The 12581-nt window shown below is 39.4% G+C and overlaps 1 protein-coding gene across 3 annotated transcripts in view; it reads right to left on the bottom strand.

Moving 5' to 3' along the window:
- The window catches only part of PDS5B (PDS5 cohesin associated factor B), a 129976-nt gene that overhangs the window by 33586 nt on the left and 83809 nt on the right, over positions 1 to 12581 (bottom strand). For all 3 annotated transcript variants that reach the window (XM_075420258.1, XM_075420277.1, XM_075420267.1), the window contains exons 19-23: positions 12217 to 12377; positions 11462 to 11585; positions 10511 to 10669; positions 9648 to 9716; positions 4734 to 4870 (exon numbers count right to left, since the gene is read on the bottom strand). In XM_075420258.1, the coding sequence (XP_075276373.1) occupies positions 4734 to 4870; positions 9648 to 9716; positions 10511 to 10669; positions 11462 to 11585; positions 12217 to 12377 (650 nt within the window). The remainder of the gene's footprint in view (positions 1 to 4733; positions 4871 to 9647; positions 9717 to 10510; positions 10670 to 11461; positions 11586 to 12216; positions 12378 to 12581) is intronic.

Genomic DNA, 12581 nt, shown 5'->3' with positions numbered 1-12581 from the left:
TGGCCTCTAACTAGACTCAGCGCCGCTGATGACAACCCTCTGAGTTCTGCCATTCAGCCAGTTCTCAATCCACCTCACCGACCACTCATCCAGCCCACACTTCCTCAGCTTCCCTAGGAGGATATCATGGGAGACTGTGTTGAAAGCCTTGCTGAAGTCCAGGTAGACAACATCCACAGCTCTCCCCTCATCTACCCAGCCAGTCATGCCATCGTAGAAAGCTATTAGATTGGTCAGGCATGATTTCCCCTTGGTGAATCCATGCTGACTACTCCTGATAACCTTCTTTTCTTCCACTTGCTTCATGATGGCCTCCAGGATAAGCTGCTCCATCACCTTTCCCAGGATGGAGGTGAGGCTGACCGGCCTGTAGTTCCCTGGGTCCTCCTTCTTGCCCTTTTTGAAGATTGGAGTGACATTGGCCTTTCTCCAGTCCTCGGGCACCTCTCCTGTCCTCCAGGACCTCTCAAAGATGATGGAGAGTGGCTCAGCAATGACATCCGCCAGCTCTCTCAGCACTCGTGGGTGCATTCCATCGGGGCCCATGGATTTGTGGACGTCCAGATCACTTAAGCGATCCCTCACACAGTCCTCCTCGACCAAGGGAAACTCGTCCTCTTTGTAAGCTTCTTCTCTTACCTCCGGGGCCTGGGATTCCTGAGGGCCAGTCTTAGCACTGAAGACTGAAGCAAAGAAGGCATTCAGTAGCTCTGCCTTCTCCACATCCTCCGTCACCAGGACACCCGCCTCATTCAGCAGCGGCCCCACATTGTCCCTAGCCTTCCTTTTGCTGCTGATGTAGTTGAAGAAGCCCTTCTTGTTGTTTTTGACATCCCTTGCCAGCTTCAATTCCAGGTGGGCCTTGGCCTTCCTCGTCGCATCCCTGCATGCTCTGACCACATTCCTGTACTCTTCCCAAGTGGCCTGCCCCTCTTTCCACATTCAAATCCTACTACAAAGACATGCAAGATTCAACTAACCACAAATAGAAAATTCGTGTAATCTCAAGTTTCAAATTTCTAGGACTGTTTATGACTTCTAAAATGAAAAAAAAGACCTGGAAAGGATGGCTGAGATACTGTTTATTGACAAAATCCAGTATTGAAAAAATCTGACACTAGTGGATTTAACCTACGTAAGCTAAGATCTCAGAGCAATTAGTTCTCTCAAAAGCAATTCAACAAAGCCATCAATCCTACTATTTCAAAGTGAGAACGAAGAACAAGAGTAGGGATTTGTTTGTTTGTTGTCCAAGAGGGACTTTGCCTTCACCTGACCCTCTAGGCTGAACCACACTTCGAAATGTAAAAAATCCCATTCCCTTACACTGTCACTGAAAAGTACAGTTGTGTAGATTTAAAGAGGCATTGGGACAGAGTTATTTTTATGGCTGATAAGGACAGTAACACCAAGATGATTACAACATGACTAATGGCCTACATGAGGTCAAGTGTCTCCTGCATCCTGTACCTCCACTTAATTCAGTTATCCTTAGCAAATTATACATTGTTTAAAAGACACCTGCAAGACACGGACACAAAAATTGACTCTAGACAGAATGACCTCAGATCAAGTATAGTTTAAAAGATTATGTTCTGTACTGAAGAGACAATTTTATTCTTTCCAAAGATTACTCTAATTTGGAAGAAGTAGTGTCAGATTTGCACAGTAGGGACACAGTAAGCACTGCCAGAAAAAAAGATATCCTCACTGCGTTCTCAAAGTGTGAAGAATAAAGGTCAGGAAGTATCAGCGAGATACCAGCAAGCTTCATGCAGAACTAACATGACTGAAACATCATCTCTTCTGCTTCAGGATTTGAGAGTAGTGGTTAGCGTAGGCAGTATAGTGCTCTCAGAGACGATGGAGACCTGCCCTCCTTGCAGCTTAGAGCTTTCCCAAAATGCCATACTGGAAATCACAGAATAGTTACAGTTGCAAGGTACCTCTGGAGGTCATCTAGCCCAACCCCTCTGCTCAAGCAGGGTCACCTAGAGCAGGCTGACTAGGACAGCATCCAGATGGCTTTTTGATATCTCCAAAGATGGAAATGCTACCATCTCTCTCCACAACCTGTGCCAGTGCTCAGTCACTCTCACAGTGAGAAAGTGTTTCCTTCTGTTCGTAGAATCATGGAATTCTTTGGGTTGGAAGGGACGTTAAAGGTCATCTGGTTCCAACCCCCCTGCCGTGGGCAGGGACATCTTCCACTAGATCAGGCTGCTCAGAGCTCCATCCAACCTGGCCTTAAACACTGACAGGGAGGGGGCAGCCACAGCTTCTCTGGGCAACCTGTTCCAGTGCCTCACCACCCTCATCGTGAAGAATTTCCTCCTTATAGCTAATCTAAATCTGCCGTCTTTTAGTTTAAAGCCATTACCCCTTGCCCTATCACTACGTGTCCTTGAAAACAGTCCCTCTCCAGGTTTCCTGTAGGGCCCCTTCTCTTCAGGTACTGAACGGTTGCAATAAGGTCTCCCCGCAGCCTTCTCTTCTTCAGGCTGAACAACCCCAACTCTCTCAGCCTTTCCTCACAGGAAAGGTGTTCCAGCCCTCGGATCATTTTTGTGGCCCTCCTCTGGACCCGCTCCAACAGCTCCCTGTCTTTCCTCTGCTGAGAGCTCCAGAGCTGGACACAGGACTCCAGGCAAGGCCTCACCAGAGCAGAGTAAAGGGGCAGAATCACCTCCCTTGACCTGTCGGCCACGCTTCTTTTGATGCAGACCAGGATATTGTTGGCCGCCTGGCCTGCGAGTGCACATTGCTGGGTCATGTTGAGCTTCTCATAAACCAGCACCCTCAAGTGCTTCTTCTCAGGGCTGCTCCCAATCCCTCCTCTTGCGTTTGAGTTTTGCCAGGAGCTTCTTGCTCATCCGTGCCAGTCTGCTGAAATATTTGCCTCACCTTCTGCTTTGATCACTCTAGAGTTTAGAGGAGATGATGCTTGAATGCTAACTAACTAGCTTTCTTGGGCCCCTCTTCCCTCCAGGGCCTTATCCCATGGGAATCTACTAAGCAGATCCTTGTAGAGGCCCAGCTCCATTCTCCTGAAGTCCAGCATTATGATCGTGCCTTTTTGCCCTCCTTGCTGTCCCTCAGGACTCTGAATTCCACCATCACAGCCAAGGCTTCACCTACACACCCCCAACGAGTCCCTCCTTGTTGGCAAGTATGAGGTCCAGCAGAACACCTCTGCTCATTGGCTCCTCTATCACTTGTGTCAGGAGGTTGTCACTGACGCTCTCCAGGAAGCACGTGAATTGTTTTGTGTTGCTGTGTTGCTCCTCCAGCAGGTATTGGAGTGGTTCAAGTCCCCCATGAGGGCCAAGGCCTGCAAACCTGAAGTTGTTTCTAGCTGTTTATAGAAGGCCTCAAATACTTCCTCTTCCTGGTCAGGGGGCCTACAGCAGACACCCACTACAATGTCACCCATACCAGTCTGCTCTTTAAACTTAAACCATAAGCTCCCTGTTGGCTCATCATCCATCCAAAGGCAGAGCTCCAAGCTCTGGAGTTAAGGGTTGCCTTTAACACAGTGCAACCTCACATGTCATTGCAGCTTTCTTCCTCCCCTAGAAGTATCACCAGCCCTCCATTTACTTTAATAATGGAAAACTGATCACATCATTATGTACAGTTTCTATTATTATTTCTAGTTTTGAGTACAAGAACAGTGGGAAAATAAAATTTCTAAAACATGCACAGTAAATAATCATCACTCCAAGCATGAAAACACACAGGACCTACAGAACTGATCCATTCACAAACTACTGGATAAGCCAACAATATGCTCCAAGCAGTTATGCTTAAAAGCTAACTTACTGCCACTTAACTCGCTAGTATCTGCCATGAATGGTCATACTACAGAAACTAAAACTATGAAACAATTATTTACAAGGGAACTTTAAGAAAAACTATGCAGTTGCCTCAAAGATAACACACTAGACAACTCTCAGGTTTGCAATTCTGCACACACAACATAGGTTCTATCTGCATAATCACTGTATAACATCAAACTTTACCCCAAAAGTAAAACCCTTTCAGTCCTACGGGTACAATCCACCCATGCCCTTAATCACTTCTGTAGACACAATTTTTCAGTGTTTGGCAAGCAGTAGTGGCTGACACCTTGTCACTTCCCCTACCGCAGAGGATTAAGAAGATACCCAGAAAACCAAATAAATTGTCTAACAATCACCTAAAAGGTAAATAATTTATTGAGACCTAATCCTCTTTACACATTTTCCTCTTACTTTCACTTTAGAGGCCTCCAGGGATTAAAGTCTGCCTTCAAGCAGAAGTGTCTTATATATTAGCTATTCCCACCTGGTTTACTGCAACATGCTATTATTTTTCATAAGAAAGCCACCCTATCAGCCGTTGGCACACAAAACAATTGGTACATCAGGAAGAGCAAGCTGCATAAAAAAATTAAAACCAATTTTCAATGGGAAAGAGGAAGTTACACAGTTTATTCTTGCAATATAAGTAATGGCTCTTTGAAGAAAGAGATAAAATAAAGATAAAACCATTAAAATACAGCTATATCTACAGTGTTACAAACCCTGAGACTCAGCAAACTTATGAAGGAATCCAGCCAAGCTTGCCATTAGTTCTTACAAAATAAGATGTATAAACTGTTAAGCAGTCTAACAGAATAGTTTAAGTACCACTTTGACTAAAACTGCCCCCACCGCATCACATACATCAAAACATTACCATCTGTGACATACCTAATTTTCCCTTGCTCTGTTAAATCTCCATCACTGTGTAGTATTGTTGTTAGCAACCTCAGAGTAGAAGTTCCTGACTTGCTGTGGTTGTTCTTCATTCCTAGCAACCATCGAACCATCATCTTGATGGCCTGAATCTGAAAAAAATTTGACATGCAGAAGTCAAATCACACCATAAGCCACATTTTAAAAATAATCTTTAACTTAATTTCATCACACACATTTTCCCCAAGTGCTTTTTACCGCTATGAACATAAGCCTGTCAAGGCTGCAAAACATCATTTAAGTACTGAAAGGTAACTAGACATACTCTCACTAGACAGCGACTTCTCATTGAAAGTCTCAAGCATTTATTACAGCAGACAAAAATCATACAACATTTAAAGTTTGAACAGTTTCTTCCACTAAGCCATCACATATTTTGTCTTGTGAAAACATTGTCTTAGTTGACCTTACATCTACCAAACACTGTGGAATCGGCAAAACAATTTATACTTACTAAGAAAATGCTACTGGATCAAAAAGCAGAACACATTTTCATCTTCCTATATTCCTGCAATTCCTGTGCTTGAACAATCCCTATATATTCTTTATTTATATATGTGATATTTGAGTTCAAATTTAAGACATGTACATTAAAAAACACTTCATAGACATTTTGACTGTTAGAGTATCAACCTGTATTAAGATACCTCGTCCTGGAAAAGAATATTTATTTCATGGTTATTTAAAGAAAAGCCTCAAAGCCTGTTACTTAGGATAACTTGTATTTTGTCAATGCAAACACCAAGAGTTTTGAGGCAAGCTTCTAAAAGTATGCAGAATCCAGCAATCCAGCAGCTATCATGAAATACTGAATAATTTCACACATTTCTTTAGTGAAAATAAAGCATGAATTTGGAGACTAAGTTTAGTTTAGTATTTGAATCCCTTTGTCCTTTTATTTTCTTTTCATATGCAAACAGAGATAAAAAAAAAAAAAAAAAAGAGCGAGCAGTATCCTCCTAGAGCAAAATGAAAATGCTCATCTGAATCAAGCAGATATCCTTGGGGAAAAAAGAAAAACAAAACCCCAAAATCCAAACCAAAACACCAAACTCTGAAGTTCAAAACACAAAATCCAAAAGCTTTGGAAAAACTGAGGTATGGTGGAAAGCAAGCTAGCACTGTTTGTACACGGAAATGTCAAATTTTCTCCTTAATGGAAAAGACAGTTCTAACAACTTTTATATAAACATTTACACTATCACCGAATGAAGTTCATCATACAGTTGATCTATTCTACTTAAAAAACTGGTTACAGATGGTCCCTTCAGATCGAAGTTCTAGGATTGTCATCTACATGAGTTTATTTTTTAGCACTGTAGCCCATCACTCCACCTACAGAACTGTAATTCTATGGGTAACACCAGCAAGAGGTAGGATGTTTGTCACTCAAGAACTCAAAATGCAAATGGAGGTTCTGGAACAGAAATGAAATTGTCTTGCCCTAGCCTTCAAAGAGTCATTCACTAAAACAGCTGTAAGTATCCACCAGAAGATTTCAATGGCAATAAAAAAAAAACCACCATAATAACAATAGCAGCAGCAGATCTTCTGACAGCTTGCCAATTCAGTTTCTTCATGTCATAACCAGTACCTGTACCATCAATGCCTCCCGTTCGCTGGGAGGACAGAAACATGCTAGCTCTATTTGGTCTTCAAGTAAATGACGCACTCAGCCAGGGAACAGCCACATGCTATCTTGTGCCCATATATCAGTTCCTGAGCAATTTCAGTTTTATCTTTGCTTCTTTCTTCCCCCTCCAAAAGTCCCTTACCCAAATTATACTGTCCAAATCTAGTCTAGTCTCTCCTCCACGTAGCAAGTCTTAATCCCAACTGCTTCAGAATTTTCCTCTGACCCCACTACGCTCCCTGTTTCTTTGCTGATGTTGCTGATATGATGACATTCCAGCAACCCTTCAGAATTAAGCATTCCCATGAAATTAGTACAAGGCATGAGAACTCCCCTAGTCACTGCTTCTGGCTACCTGAATACTTAAAACAAACATGACATGAGTTTGTACTGCCCTTGTGTGGTTGTTTTTTTTTTTTTTTTTTTTAGCCAAATAGCATAACTATCAAAGGATAATTCCAGTTAGAAGGAATGTCAGGAGGTCTCCAGTCCAATCTCCTCCTCAAAGCAAAGTCAGCTATGAAGTCAGACCACGTTGGTCTCAGTTTTATCCATCGTGGTGTTGAAAGCCTCCAAGAGCGGATACAGCACAGGCTCTCCTGGCAACCTGCAACCTCTTGCAACCTGTTCCACTGCCTGACTGTTCCCAGGTTTTTTTTTATATTCAGCTTAAAGCTCTTGTTTCAAAGTGTGTCCCATGAGCCTAGAATTCTCCCCAGAGATTAAACATTATTATATACAACATGAAAATATCAAGAAAGTCAAAATACAATGTGTCAGAACCATATCAAAGGTCACAAATGACTGCTTTGTACTAGACTTCGCAGCACAACATTAACTATGTGTATTTGAAGTGCAAGCAGAAGTGACAGGATGTGATCATTTCTTTATGAGACAGTGAATATAATGTGACTGAAGTCTGATTTGTCATGAGAAAACCACAATTAATTAGCTCTACATAAGCTGTCAGTAGTGAATAAGTATTAATTTTAAAGATTAAAATTAACAATTAAAATAATCAACAGATAGTTGTAGCCCTTTTCTTTGATCTAGAGGCTATCATGATGCCTCCATTGTAAAAGTATAATGGGCTCCCATCCCATCTACTGATCTCAGAAACACTGTCTTCCTACTACATCAACATTATGACAAGAGCTAGCTCAGGTTTCTACTAGAATTTTCAGAGCCACAAATGCTGCAGGAATATCACAGAACATACAGGCTTGTGCAGTAGAGAAAAATGAAACAAAGTCCACTTCAAGCACAGCTAGAGAAATAGGATGACAAACCTTCTACTGCAGTGTACATAGCAGGAACTAAGAAATACCACTACTACTACTAAAGTCTCAATCCACCCTTCTGTGCAGGGTGCACAGAAGTATTCAGCACTGGTCACTGTCAAGAGAGATTAATGCTGTAGACTAGACACTCAAGTGCCAGGTGTAGGAATTCAAGACTAACTCAAACAATAACTAACCCATTTCATATTTAATACTGCACTGAAACATTTCTCTACAGACATCATTTCATTTAAGGTTTACATCCAAAACTAAGGTAGTCTGTATCAGTCTACATCTGTTAGGCTGGATTTTGTCTTCATCGTTCCTTCCGCCTTTCATACTTAAACTTGCTAGCTTTAAGATCACCCACTAGATATATTACCGTTACGTTACAAATGGAGTCTTTTAAAAAAGGCTTTTAAAACCAGAGTAAAGAAAAACACACTGTCAGAGAGATTTGTTTATAAACTAATGCTGTGGCCTGCAGCGTTCATTAAATATAGGTTTCTCAGTGATAATAAATGCTATTTAAAATTGCAGATGAATTTTCACAATAACCTGTTTTCACTTGCCAATAAATGCTTCTTACAGCTTTCAGGCTTGGCTTCAACTCTAAGTTGCCTTAAGATTTTCTATAAGCCAATTGGTAAGTTTTATCAACACCAAATGTGTTTTAGAAAGATATTACAGCTTTATGAATCATTTACAAAATTAAGAAAAACAATTAATATTTACTACTTCAAGCTGCATGTATAATCACTGAACTGAAATCATGTCTGTTAACTAGCAGTTCATGAAATCAAAACAAATATGCATTCTTCTAACGGATTTTAGAGTGCACTGTGTAACTATGGAACTGCGCAAATGTGAAAAGTATTCTTGCTGTAGTCAAATGAACAAAAAGTAACAAATAACTACAAACACACCTGCGCATTTCCTGTAACTTGTTCTGTACCAAGGTGGAAACCAAAGTACTTACTAAACCAGCAGAGAAGGAGGTATTATGCTACAAAGAGTTTAACAACTTCAGGACAAAAGGCAAAGAACTTCCTAAAACCATCAGAGTAACTTTATTCAAAAGGCTTTGTAAATTAAGTGACTGCTATAACTAACTTAGAAACAGCATGGTTCAAAGTATATGCATCTTTCTAGTTCTGAAAGAAAATGTGAAAGCATCATCTATCCTTGTTCTAAAGAAAGGGCATTTAAAAACATATACACACATAGGCTGTATTTACCACAATATAACTCTGCTTCCGATTGAGTGAAAAACTGAGTGAGAATATATATTGCTAAGCCCAGAAAAACAAAACCCCAACACCCCCCTCCCCAATTTTAAAATTTGTAGAGTTTTTTGTTTAAATCTAGGTTTTTATCTAACACACCCTGTACACAGAGAAAAGCAATGTAACACATTTATTCATGTGAGGAACTATTTTTTCTTTATTCCCAAACAAGGCTGAAAGTTTCCTGGAATGTCCTACAAATTCAAACGAAACAGGGAAGGCTTTAAACAAAGTCTCTATGGTATTTAACTCCTATGTTAAATAGGAAGGAAAAAAAAAATACTTTAACAGTGATAATATCTGGAATACTTAAGTGCTGTACACCAAACCTAAGCCAAAAATAAACCCCAAACCAAAAATCAGCTATAATAAAAATTCAGTGAAGTGTATATGTAAATTTATTTACAAAAGTAAAAGAAGTAGATGCTCCCAAAAGCAAATTCTTCTCTTCTGACAATCTAAAAATGCGTATTTCAATAAGGTTCTCAATTTTAAAATAGTTACTTCTTTTTTACTTTCAGAAAGATGACAAGGAAACAGAGAAAAACAGTCGACAGCTTTAGGAATCTAGATATTTAACTTTATTAAATACTACACACACAATCATTCCTCCTTCCAACCCAAACCATTCTATGATCCTACGACCACAGGAAAACAGAGTGGTACTTACTTTAACAAGTGTTTCAGGAGACACTTCTTCATCTGGGACCCAAAGTTTTGTTGTCTTTTTTCCTGGAAGCTAAACCAAATGTTACATTTTGTTACACTACTGTTATTCTTCAGTGAAACCTGCTGTAACCTGCTCTTCCCTGTTTACTTCTAAGAACAATACAGCAGCACTCAGCTTATTGCCTTCTGTATTTTACAGAAGTAACCATTACAGAAGTGAGATACTGTTCTCACCTCACTATTGAAGTATCATCGAATTTCACAGAAAGGGGTTTTCTTGTTATTGTTACCTGAAAACTACTGCTTTAGAGCTGAATAGCCATTGCTTTGCAAGTACTTTCCAGTTTCCATATCCTCAAGTGCATAGTTTAAGACAGTAAATCCTTCCCTAAACAATGGCTGACAATGCAGAAGGTTTGGGGTTTTTTTTTTTCACTTTATAATCACTATCAATACAGAGTACTAGAAAAATTAAAATTCAGTCTTCCGTTTAAACAGTGTATTAAAAAAGTGAAAGCGTTTCAAATGTTTTATACCTCCTAAAAAAAAAAAAAAAAAAAATCACAACTTGCTTGCTCAAGAGACTGAGTGAAGTCAGTAACAATTTCCCCATTTTAACAAAAGACAAGTCCTCAGTGACCAAATGCTGTGCCCTACACCTTGTTGCTTTTGTGAGGACCACCAAATTAGCACCATCTCCATTCCTGTACTGTGTGTCTCCAATTCAGTCAAACAGCACACATGGAAATCCACAGGTAATCATATACAGAAAGAAGAATCAACAAGCCAAATAATTTCACAACTACTCGCTGAGTATCTTACTACAGGAGAAGCACCTTAATATAAGGTTTTAAAAATACTTACCCTGTCATTCATCAGCAAGTCTTTAACAATAAAAGTGGCAACCAAAGATTTCAAAGGGGCAGCAAACTGATCAGGTGCTAGCATGGCTATATGGCCAATAGTAACCAATGGCGTAATGAGATGCTCAAAATTGCTTGGATCCAGACTTTTATGCAGTGGCTAGAATAAAGGCAACAAATTCAGGTATTATTGATTTAATCTGTGTCTTATTGTGGGGAGGGGTGGGTGAGAGTTCTGTACCAAGTTGTCCAGGTCTGTTTTTATTTCATAAATGCAGTTTTAAAAGAACTATTGATTATTTAAAGACACATTCACCAACCCTACAAATCTCCTACAAATCAAAAGAAAAATCAAGAAGAAAGACAAAATGTTTATCACATCTGGGTAGTTCAAAAAGTGGCAGCTCAAGCAGGACCATTTGGGAAACAATGGACTGAAAAGCGTATTTTCTTGTTGAAGAAGTGGGCGTATTACATCTCAAGGTGGTAATTTCAGTGATGGACTATGATTCAGCCTTCAAGATGGGGCCGATGGACACTAATTAAAAAGTACATTCACAGTTACAACTCCAAAATCTATGTAAATAGTCTACCATAATTCAGTTTTTCCATACTTTCTGTAACCATTTAAATACTTCAGGCCAGTATTAATGGGAGTGAGGAGCGGTGTATGGTTCCTCTTTCCATGAGGAGTTCGTGGTTCTAGCAGAGTCGAACATTTTGTTTTACTCCATTGTCTGTTAAAGTGCATAACCCTAAACTTGACTGATCATGGGATACTAAAACACACTCGCTACTACCATTTTTCAGGCCAAACTGTGTGAGAACAAAGTGAAAGGGGAAAAATTTCTTTTCTAAATTTGATACAGCTTGCCATACATATTGTCACTACATCCCTCAGTTTACATATGCAAGAGATTAATAAAAAGTAACTTAAATATTATAATTTTACCTCAAATATTTGTGCAAACTGTGTTTCTTTGCTGGAAAATATTGCATGGATGCAGTGAATAGCGTACTTGGCTTGACGAGGGGGTCCCTTTTTAGCTTTATGATGCAACACTGGAAGCAAAGCACTAAAAAAAAAAAAAAGTATCTTTTCACAAATTGAAAATCTACCAAAATATCAAGCTAGCAAAAAAGTACAGATACACTTGTATAGAACACAACACTTCTGCAAAAGTGCTAGTTGCCCTGGTTTGACAATTTCTTCAACAAAAGGAAAAAAGGGTAATTTACATGGCTTGCAACTAAAAAAAAAAAACAAAAACAAACAACAGAACACCCTCTGTTTTCTGTTGGTAAACTACCACATGGCAAAACAAATGTTTTATCTGCACAAGTTACTAAATGCTCTTTTGGAAATATTCTCGTCTACACATTCCCATTGAATCACAAAGAATGTTTTTACATTGCCAGATATTTAATTCAGAAAAAAAAAAAGCAATTCTGAAGGGCAACAACAAAAATTATAGTAGTATTAGTGACATATCAGCTGTCACTGCTTTGGATATATTCATTTCACTTCAATTCTTCAAAAAGGACTGCATTTTGAAGTCATTCAACTCTCTCTTGTTTTACCTGAAGTAATACTTCCTTCCAGAAGAATGCAGGATAACACTATAGCATGCAAAGGAAAGAATGAGAACTTCCCAAATCCCATATAGTAAAGAACACTACTCTAACAGAGTAAGACATACAACTTACGATCGTATATGAGGAAAGTCTTCTTCAATTTTACTTCCTGTATTTTTGAAAATTTGTAACGCAGCTTCTGCCACTTTTTCATCATCCATTTTTAAGCAAGCCAGGAGAGACTCGAAAGTTTCAGCTGAATGAAATGAGATAGGGTGCGTAAATGAAAGTACCTGCCAAAATAAGATGAAAGCCATGTTAATACTTTTTAAAGGTCCACTTATATAGAATATTCCATCCAGAGTCATTTTCCACTGCCATATTGGAATTTTTATGATACTCTGCCTGGTTTTGTCACATGATCCACATTTCTCTGACTTTTTTTTTTAGTACCTCCTAAACATCTCTGTCTTTACACATGATCTCATCAGTCTTAA

The sequence above is a fragment of the Opisthocomus hoazin genome, chromosome 1 (genome assembly GCF_030867145.1).
Source record: "Opisthocomus hoazin isolate bOpiHoa1 chromosome 1, bOpiHoa1.hap1, whole genome shotgun sequence".
Lineage (NCBI taxonomy): Eukaryota > Metazoa > Chordata > Aves > Opisthocomiformes > Opisthocomidae > Opisthocomus > Opisthocomus hoazin.
The sequence above is the reverse complement of the archived record's forward strand: the minus strand, read 5'-3'. Positions and strand labels throughout refer to the sequence as shown.